Source organism: Coffea arabica, chromosome 10c (genome assembly GCF_036785885.1).
Source record: "Coffea arabica cultivar ET-39 chromosome 10c, Coffea Arabica ET-39 HiFi, whole genome shotgun sequence".
Taxonomy (NCBI): domain Eukaryota; kingdom Viridiplantae; phylum Streptophyta; class Magnoliopsida; order Gentianales; family Rubiaceae; genus Coffea; species Coffea arabica.
In genome coordinates this window covers 7403752-7414693 of record NC_092329.1, presented here as the reverse complement: position 1 = coordinate 7414693, position 10942 = coordinate 7403752, and the positions used below count along the sequence as shown (strand labels likewise).

At 36.0% G+C, this 10942-nt stretch overlaps 1 protein-coding gene across 1 annotated transcript; it reads right to left on the bottom strand.

Moving 5' to 3' along the window:
- Positions 1–7838: 7838 nt before the first annotated feature.
- LOC113713225 (7-deoxyloganetin glucosyltransferase-like) lies at positions 7839–9864 on the bottom strand. Its single transcript, XM_027236900.2, has 2 exons — positions 9345–9864; positions 7839–9030 (listed from the first exon to the last, which is right to left on the bottom strand). Exons 1-2 carry the CDS (start codon positions 9862–9864, stop codon positions 8045–8047), a joined length of 1506 nt encoding a protein of 501 aa, XP_027092701.1. The 3' UTR covers positions 7839–8044.
- Between the last annotated feature and the right edge of the window lie 1078 nt (positions 9865–10942).

The window sequence follows — 10942 nt, the reverse complement described above, 5'->3', positions numbered from 1 at the left end:
GGTTTAAGAAGTAGCTTATGAGGTGGAAAACCATTTGGAGTTAAACTGTTCAGCAAGTCCTCCATGATTGTCTGGTCAGAGCTGTCTATACACTTGTCTCGACTGATATATTCTTGGAGTTGTCCTTCTAAATGTACAATGAGTCTCTCATTAATTTGATCAACAAAGTCATTTTTTGTTGTCAGTATAGCACGATTAACTGCAGAGAGATTTTGGTCAGAAAATGCTTTCAAATCTGGAAATACTGTCCTGATGAGTGCAGTCAGTGATTGTTCCTCATTTGTATATCTTATCAGCATTGATGGAGGTATCTGGATAGAATTCTTGAAGATAACTGGCTCCATTCCATTTCCAATGCGAAGTAGATATTGAGTAAACTCTGGATCATGTCTTACTCTCATGTTTTCAGTCAGATGTAATCTACGTAGCTGTGGCCATATGTACGAATTGACTATGCTTGCATCAATAAATTCAGATTTTGATCCCTTTGTTACCACTGGCAAGACTTGACGGAAATCGCCTCCAAGAACAATGACCTTTGATCCAAACAAATCGTTTGAGTCCATTATATCTCTTAGAAGTTTGTCAACACTTTCAATTGAGCCCTTATGCGCCATTGGAGCTTCATCCCAGATTATAAGAATTGCAGATTGAAGGAGTTTTGCTAATGAGCTTTGTTTACTAACTCTGCATTGCTTATCTGGTGTTCCAGCAATTGGTATCTTGAATCTTGAGTGAGCTGTTCTTCCACCTGGTAAAATGGAAGCCACAACTCCACAGGATGCTGTAGCAAGAGCTATGTATCCTTTTGATCTGGTTTCTGCTAGTAGTGCTCGATAGAGGAATGTTTTTCCTGTTCCACCTGGTCCATCAATGAAGAAGATCCCTTTCTTGTGAACAAAAACTGCATTCATAATAATGTCAAAAGCTTTTTTCTGATCAGCATTTAGTTGTTTAATTGCTAATAGATCATGCTCTGGTACAGAGATTCTTGTTTCAGCTATTGTATCACGGGTGTTTTTGTTCAAGGCATCAAAATACAGGGTATTTGAAACTAAAGCGTATTGATTAATGTCTTTTCCCATTGATTGGAGAAACTCATTTATTTGACATAGTACCTGCAAACGAATCTGATCAACTGATATTTCTGGAATGTTGCTCATATCTTCAGATAATGGCTGCTCAAATTGCTCCCAAAGATATCTTGGATTTGAAGGAGGAAAATGAACGAGAAAAGTCGCAAATAATCTTCTCAAACTATATGGCATGTGATACAAACTTGTTTCTTCAAGACATTGTTCTTGTGACTTATCGAACTCAAAGTAACCTCTCAAGATTGCTGCCTCACGAAAAGTGTGTACATAAGCTCCATTTATTGTTCTCAAATCATCAAATGAAGTTGGACTGTTGACATGTGTGAGGAGTAATCTGAGAAAGTATCGTTCTCCTTCCATTGGACTTGCTGTCACTATCCTACCTATAGAATCTTTTTGTTTTCTTGGCTCCCATTTTCTCCTTCCTGGATACCAGACAAAATGTTCAGAGAACTCTTTATAAGTGCATTTGAGGTTCTGAGCTAGAGGATCAGTAGAATTCATGTAAAAGAATTCTGTTAACATAGTTCTCTTAGCAAATCTGTTTCTTACTACATCGCGTAAGTCTTGATCTCCTCTGAAGTTCAATGGCTGACAATTTTCTAGGTGAAGTTGTAGGTGAATAATAGAAGGATGCATTTCAGATAGCAAGAATCTGTATATCCTCCATATACCTTCGACTGCACATACCCACCTAGCTGACTGGTAGTTTTTTATTTCATCAACTGTAGATAAATTAGCATCAGAATTTGAGTCATTAGAGCTGTCTGAATTCACTCGAAAATGGATCTTGTCATGACCTTTGTAGATATACTTATATATGTACTTCACTGCTTTCACTGTAGAGCAGATTTCAACATTTATATGGCAGTTGAATTTTGCAAGAAGGTAAGGGTTGTATGGAACAACCCATCTGTTATCCACTTCATGTCCACGAACCATCATCTTGTATCCATTGTTGCTTCTTTGGTAAGTGGGGTATGCATTATCCCCATGAAATGTTTTTTCAGAAAATGGCTTTGGATAATTGTTTCTACATTTTTTCTGACGTTGTCCTTGCATACAGACATTGTTTGGATTTTTTTTGCCACAAGGACCATGAATCATATGTCTACGAACCATGTTGAAAAGATGTTAATTTTTGCTCTCATCTGGAATCTCTGCACTAACGATTTGATCATAAGAATCTGTAGAGTAAAGCTTTGAACATGGCTTCAAGATTATGAGGAAATGAGCATGAAGAAGACCGCGCTTCTGGAATTCAATGACATAGGTGTAAGCAGCAACAGATCCAAATATCTCTTTTTTGAATAATTCTTGCTTCAACATATCAAGCTTTGCATGAAACACTCGAGTGAGTAAATCTGGTCTGTTGTGTCCTTCATCTGTTCCGAGCATATGATCCTTTATTTCTGGCCATGAAGGATTGCAAGTGGTCGTAATGAATAAATCTGGTTTACCAAATTTCTGTACCAAAGCCATAGCATCAACATATCTCCTTTTCATGTCACGCGGGCCTCCTATAAATGAAACTGGAAGCACCACTCGCTGGCCTACCTTTGAACCTTGGCATTGACCTGCTATGACGCTATCCATAACGCCTTGTAGTTCCTCTCTTCTTATAAATTCTTGTTTATTCTTATAGTAATCTAGTCTCTGGCTTTCGATTTTTATGTACATATCAACAACATACTGCTGAAGTAATCTTCCAGTGTTGAGTATATTTGGACAATATTTGTCTCTCATCTGCAATTTATAAGCATAATATTCTCGCATTGACACAGATTCACTGTTGTTTTCAGGATCATTGCAAGCTGAAAATTACATACATAAGCTACAAGTTATTGATTCAATTGGATGAAGCTGAATACATTGACAAAATATAAGTGATCTGTGTTCTCCATATAATCAATAAAAGTAGTATATTCTGCATATAAATCAGTGCACATGTTTAATTGTATAAGTAATGGATAACTAATGTATATAAGTAATATATAAGTCATTTGCATATGACTAATGTATGAGTCATTGGAGGTTGGAACTACCTTCTTGTTCAGCAGATATCATTTCTTCAGCAGATTTGTAGTTGGTTAGAACAGCAGTAGTTCTGGTTTTCTGAATACATCTTTTTCTCTTTTTTGGATTCTCTGTGGTCACTCTTCTGATGCCAGGATGCCAGCCTGTTTCACCAAGTGCAAATAATAGTGGATACTGCAGAGGATCGTAACAGCCATAATAATATTGCACCAGGTGATCCCTTCCTTCTTTTGTATAAATTTGGATGTGTCTGCATAACCTGATTCTGAATTTTGGGCTTCTGTCCAAAGAGCTGCAACTTGAGAGGCTGTTGGATGGTTGAATACTCGTTGATCATTTTCTGAATGTGATTTCAGCACTATCTGATATGAATCTAAATTTGGAACATTTCTGAGGCTTCGCAGAAAGCATGCGTATGGATTAGATTTCATCAGTTCCATGATCCTCAGTACTATAGTTTCTGTTAATCTTTCAGAAACTGCCATTCTATTTTGGAGCTCATGGTCTGTATCATGAAAATACAGCTGCAGATATAGTCCAGATCCTCCATGCGGAATAAGGTCTTTGATGAAGTGATAGGTCTGTCCCTGAACTTTGAATGTATATATACCATTTGTTCTCCTGCAAAGCGATTTATCATAGTGTACACCAAAGGAAGTGAAAGCAAACATATTGTTATATGTTCTGACATACGTACGAAAGGATAAAGCTTCATCAGAGTGACCAGTAAATAATTCTATAAGAATGTCTGGAAGGTTATTTTCATGTAGAACTACTTGTCCGTCAGAACAACAGAAATTAGGTGTCTCAGAGTGCATCCTTTTTGCTCCACAGAATTGACAATCAGGTTTGCTAGGTAATCTATCTGCCTTGTCATTAATAAACTGCAGTGCATAAACTCCATCGACAACTTGATTAGCTGTAAAATTACCAATTACTTGAGTCAAACTAAATACTGAAAGTGAAAATAAGTATGTGGAAAAGCAACAAGTAATGGTTTGTAATCTATACCTCTTTTTTTTTCCTTTCTGTTACTGACGGCTTTCTTTTGTTTCACTGATGATTGTCTTGTGGCTGAATAGTTCAATTATATATAATCAGAATCACACATAAAAACCTGTATGTACATGCCGGTGGAAACATGATGAAGGTATTTGGATAATTTGTCAATGAGTCAGATATGCTGATATTCAATGTATGTAATAGCATTGAATATATGTGAGTAATAATCATGAACATCATTTGCATCATTGAACTGAAATATTTTGATCCATAGCAGAAGGAATTAAAGACTTTAATGTGTTTGGATGAGGTATTAAAGCCTGTATGACCATCATAGGTAGAATCAGCATAATTTCTGGATGCGTGCTAGTAATGATTGGTCAGATTGAAGGTAGTAACCTCTACTTGTCCTTGTTCTAGCAGAGCCACTGTGGGGAAGCTGGTACACTTGGTATGTTGGAAGCATGGTTGACAAATCTATTAAAGATAAAGTGGATCAAATTCTTATAAATAATGATATCAGAACTTTTTTAAAAAAGTTGCAAGAAGAATTATGACCTGAAGCCTCTTCAGCAATTTCTGTCAAGAATTTGTAGCAGTTCATACATATGAATGATTTATCTGATAAGAAAGAAGCTAATTAATATGAGTGCTAATGATAATGTTGATGGTTATATATAAGGAATGGCAATCACAATGCATTTTGAAGACTAAATGACCTGCACTCTGTGTCGAAGTTACACACGTATGCTTTGTCTCAGAGTTAGATGCAGATCCTGCGTTTAAAAATTGAAAGTAGATCATTGCATAAATACAATAATGCTTATAATCTGACTGTAAACAATACATTGGAAATGAATTATGTAATCTACCTTTCTCATAACTTGAGAATGAAGAAATCTGTTCTTTTAACTTTTTACTTGACTCAGTATAAGATAGTTTAGCATTATTGTTTGCAGACTGAGAAGTTCGAATACCAGGTTTTGCAGGACCTATTAAAATCAATTATCAGCATAATAAAGGATAAAAAGTGTAAATTGTACCTCTTAAATAAAGGACCTATTAAAGGACCTATTAAATAGTACCTCTGCAGTGTCTTGTAAATTCAGAGGATGACAACTGATTGGGGGAAGCAGCTAATAATGATTCAGAAAAAATGTCAGCTGAGTATAGCTAAATATATTACTTAGAGAAGAATAAATAGTGTGGCTAACCTTGATTACAATCAATAATTCGATCAACATTGTCTATGTCTTTCAGAGTTTGAGAACTAGTTACTCTACTACCTTTATCATTCAAAGACAAACATGAAGCACGTAAGGGAAATACTGAATGGTGAACATACAAATGATAAAAATATAATAAGAGTGTTGATATTAGCATGTACCATGAGAACATTGTTCAGCAGCAAAGGTATGCATAACGGATGCAGAAGTTGGTGATTTGCGAGCCTGTTGAAATTGTTGTGGCAAGGACTTGCAAAGCATTTTTTCGAATTTTTTTCTATGATAGGCCTCTCTATTCTTTTTTCGACAAGCTTCTTTTGCTTCAGCCGAAAGAGCAGCAAATTTTTCCCTTTTTTTACGATTTCGATTATCCTTTTTCTCACGAAGTTTATCACGATCATCCCTTACGGACAGCTTAGAGCAGCTCATGTTTCTTATACAGAGAAACCAAGCACGAAACAAAGACACAGGAAGAAAAATCTAGCCGTATAGACAGATATATATTGTGTGTAAATATGCATGTACACAGCTATATATATTGATGCGTAAGGAACAAACTATGTACGTAAAAACAGGAAGGCAGTGAATACATAAGTAGAAAGCAGTTAAACCAAGCACAAACAGTACAATACCTCCATGAAGACAGAAAATAACTGCTGATTTGAGAGACTTTATGAAAGATATAGCTCAAAAACCTGACCAAACATTCAGATGAAACAAATACATACCACTATGAAACAAATGAACAGCTGATCTGAAGTAAATTTGGCTGAGGATAAAAGAGTACCTGATGTCAAGGAAGCAGTGAAATGCAGTGAAACTTGCATGTAAACTGGTTCTGTGGATGTATACCAAAATATTTCCACGTATCTCTTCTAGCTGTGTATTGTAGGTCCATCAGTAAAGAAGAAATATGGAAAACCGAGACAAAGGAAGTCAAAATGACAAAAATAGGCAAAATTGGGAGCATAGCAAAGCAGAAAATAAGCATCTAAATGGCCAAAAGAGTAAAAATCCAAAGGTAGTGGAAGACAACTGATTTAACTTTCCAGCTAGATGATTTAACTTGTTGGCCAAATTTCAACAGTAAATCTATGTGATCTTTATCTTCATCACAAAAACCTATCTCAAAATATCATTACTTATATATTATCCTTTATATATAATTTAGTTGAAATATATTTTTAGTTTTTGCCAAAAGTTTATTTTTAATTTTCATTGCAAAGTATAAATACAGTTTAATTCTTTAAAAAAATTAATATTTTTTAATTGAATAATTTGCAAACATCCATTATCATTTAATTGGAGTTTAATTCTCCATCTTTTAATTTACAATTGGAGTTTAATTCTCAATTTTAATATTTCTAAATCAATTACCATAATTCCTCATGTTTCAATAATTTAGTTGAAGTTTATTTTTAATTTTTTCCAAAGTTTAATTTTAATTTTGTTTTTAGGAATTTTAATTGAAAATTAATAATTTTTAATTGAACAAATAATCTGGAACATCCATTATCATTTTAATTTGAAGAGAAGCACAGGTCAACCCATCTCCAACGCATATACAATGAGAGGCCGAATGTTGCAGTGGAACGTTGAAGTGGGCTCCACCACAAAGCAGAAGCACAAACCAACGCATGCACAAAGCACAAGCACCAGAAAGCGCAGTCCGACGTACAACATCCTGAAGCAATGTACAACATCCTAAAGCAGGGAGATGCACTCGAAATCCCAGCAACAGTAGAAGCGCCAAGTGCTTCTTATATATATAAAGGATATTTGCCGGCTAAATTTGTGACTTTGTAACCAGTGTTTGTAACCACATAAGTGATTACGTAGTTGTGGCTTGCATGCGCACAAAAATGTGGGTTATTAAGCCACGACCTCCACAATCTCATTCGATGGCATAGTGAACTGGATTGGATCTACACTCATTGGCGAACTAATTCGTTCCGTGATCAGGTGAAGAGGCTGGTTTTTAGGGTTGCAATTTATCATCTATGGAGGGCTAGGAACAAAGCTGCATTTCACCAAACCTCTAGGACTGCCGTAACTATTGTGCGTTCAACTCTCTCTGCAATCCGAGATGTAGTAGCAGGTTGGAGTAAAGTTCCACTGTCCAAAGATAACTGGGAGCTAGCTATGGAACTTGGCTTGCCACATAGTTGTTTTAGCTAATGGATGTAATTTGGCTGGTGACTTTTGTATTTAGTTTAGTAAGATCTTGATGTAATTGGAATGTAAGTACCATTCCTGTGTAACTGTATATACTCTGTCATGCTTGATTAATTGAAAGTTAAAAATTGCTCAAAAAAAAAGGAAAAAATGATTCAAGGAGTTGATTTTTTTTTTACTCGGTAGTAGATACCTGTGAAATTAATCCTAAAAAATGAAAATACACCCTTAAAACTGTTTGACGAAGTCCATTTCCAACAAATTTTCCAATTCTTGAAGTATACTGTTACTGCAATTACACCTTTAAAAAATCATCAAACAGAAAACGACAAGTTTTCGATCAAGAATTCAAGAAAGTTGCATAAAAAAAAAAACCATCCGAGACTGACAGTACAACGAAACATGTTGAATTCTCAAATTCCGTGGCGTATTGGGCGGCTTATTGGATGCTTTTTGACTCCTAGAAATCACTCCTTAATGATGAAAATTACTGAATGACCAAGTCCCACATTAATGAGGCCAATTATTAACCTTATCGTGGTTGGACTCCAACGTGTCTAATGTCTTGGATTGTTGCAGTTGACTGATCAAATTCTCAAAATTCACGGAAGAAGAACCACTAGAACAAGAAGCAGCATCTTCTGCCAATTTTTTCCACTCCATGACTTTTTTCTTCATCTCCTTACCTTTCTTTCCAGACATTAACTCTATAACAAGACTTTCAACTTCATCCCTCTTAACATTGTTGTCTATCTCCATTCCAATGCCCCACTTGGTGCAGCAAATCCAGCAATTGGTTTGTTGATAAGCGAAAAATGGCCAACATATCATAGGCACCCCACTGCTCATACTTTCAATTGTGGAATTCCATCCACTATGAGTTAAGAATCCTCCCACAGACGAGTGGCTAAGAACTGTCCCTTGATTGCACCAACTTGCAAACAAGCCTCTATGTTTGGTTTCTTCCACAAATTCGTCAGGAAGAATAGCTAGATCGCCCTTGACCAGATCAGGCCTTATGATCCATAAAAAAGTTTGTTTGCTGTTAGCGAGTCCCCATGCAAATTCAACTAGTTGCTCAGGTGTCATTACAGTAATGCTTCCAAAGTTCACATAAACCACGGAGTTTGGTTCTTTTGAATCAAGCCATTCAAGACATTCTGGTTCTTCCTTCCAAAGATTTGATCCCAGCACCTCTAGACTCTTATCATCAACCTGATTCTCGAGGACATGTAGTGGCCCAATGGGATAGATTGGGGGAAGGTAAGCTGGAAGGGAACTTATTACATCATGGTCCAGTTCTTCAAAAGTATTTAAAATAATAGCGGAAGCCCTTTGAGCACTCTCAGTTATTTGTAGGATGAATTTTAGAATAAAGTCATCTGGATTTGTGGTTCTTAGGAAACTTGGAAGATCTCTCAAACGAATGCCTTCCATTCCGGGAATGATCCATTCAAGAACTGTATCAAGATACCCATTTGTCAAGTAACTAGCATCTGCAAAAGGTAACATAGTGATTTAGTTTCATCAAAATTGCAGAAGTTGAAAAAAGAAAAAGAAAAAGAATTTTATCCTTCTCTTGAAACTATTAAAAATTCTATATACACAATACACTCTTCTTAGGATGTGAAAGTAAATGATATAAAATCAAGAAGTTCTGCATCCGCCTCAGGCACTAAAAGAGTCAAACACACTTTAGAAAGCGGTAAAAATTTGAATTAAGGAAAGTTCCCAAAATATACATGAAAAAAGAAAAAAACAACGGAAGAGTGTGAAACATTTTGAACTTGAATTTTGGATTTATCATTACCTTTGAGTGGCGTGATACCCTTGTCAATAAGTTGTGAAAAGTGGAAGATTGCCAAGTAGGAACATGCACTGGCGGTCCAAAGATAAATTTCGGGAATGCCTAGCTCTTCAGCAGCTGCAAGTGTGAAGCTCATAGCTGCATCCGAAATTATGCAAGAAACAGGAGGTACGTTGGAGGAAGAGGTATCATCGAGTCTGGCAAGAAGTTCTCTAAATGGACCTAAGCCATGCTTATCGGTGGACTCACAAAGGGAAGCAATATCTTGGGTGGCATCCACATCAGAAGGAGGAAGCCCATCAGGAATGGTTTCGAATTGGAAATCAGGTAAACCATTGAGGGAATCAGGACCTCTAGATTTTAGCAAGCGTTTGTGGTTGAATTCGCTGTTAACAAAGGTGATATGAAAACCTTTGTGGTGAAGAAGCTTGGCAAGTTTAAGCATGGGGTTTATGTGACCTTGAGCAGGGAATGGGATGCAGACCGCATGAGGCTTCTTCTCTAACAAAGAAATGGAATCCATTCTTTAAAGTTTGAAATTTTGAGGAGGATTCAAAACAATGAAATGGATATAAAATTGCTGTAATAAGCAAGTAATGAGAGAACCTGAAGAAGAAATATATAGGTCGATCGACTTACGAGGTTTGCAATTTGCATGCAACCATGAGTACGTTGATTATTCTTTAATCTTACAGGGTTCTGAAAATCTGACCCGATTATTTCGTGGAAGAAAAAGTCAATTTAGCAAGCAACCTCCAGTTGCTGAAGGTGGAACGGAAAAAGTCAATTAAGCACTGTAAGTTACTGAGCTCATTGCTTTAGTAATAAGGTCGAATTCAAGTGAAGCAAGCACCGTTCATCTGTCCTTGGTACAGGGTTCGTCTCAGGTCCTATCAGAGTAAGACAAGATTCAAGTTGTTGGGTTTGGGCCAGCCCATTTTTGGGCCAAACCACAAAATAAATCCCATCAGATTGAAGTCAAATTTGACTTGGAAAGCTTTAGCCGAGAGATAGAAATCAACCGAGGAAGAAATATAGCAGCCGTCACTTTTTTTTCTTAAAAAAAAAGGAAGAGAGAGAAAAGAATAAAGAAGTTAGAGAGAGAGAAACTTCAAAATTTTGATTGAAAAGTAATTCGAAATCTGATTGCGACGAAATTTTATCCATGCGATCCTCTCGTCAAACTCTACTCATCTACCGATTCAAATTTTGAATTTTCTCTTCATTTCGTAACATCCTTCCAAACCCATTTCATTGACGGTTGTAATTTTTGAAAGTGATTTTGTAACGATTTAATTTGGTTGATATTGGTTATATTATTGTCATTTGGATGTTCTAAATATACCTGTATATTTTCATTATTATGATAATGGAGATTTTTTATTGGACTAGATCCAGTGATTTTTTTCAATTTAGGTTTTTCACGTAAAAATCTTAGTGCCCTGTGCCTTTTATTTTTCCTGCATTTTATTATTACTGTTGGCATCGTTGTTTGGGGATTTGATTTATTCTTATTTTAATTGGTATTTGAGAAAAGAATAATTTATCCTAAACTAATTCTGATATTGTGTGCTTGCACCGGTATTCTTTTTCAAACAAAG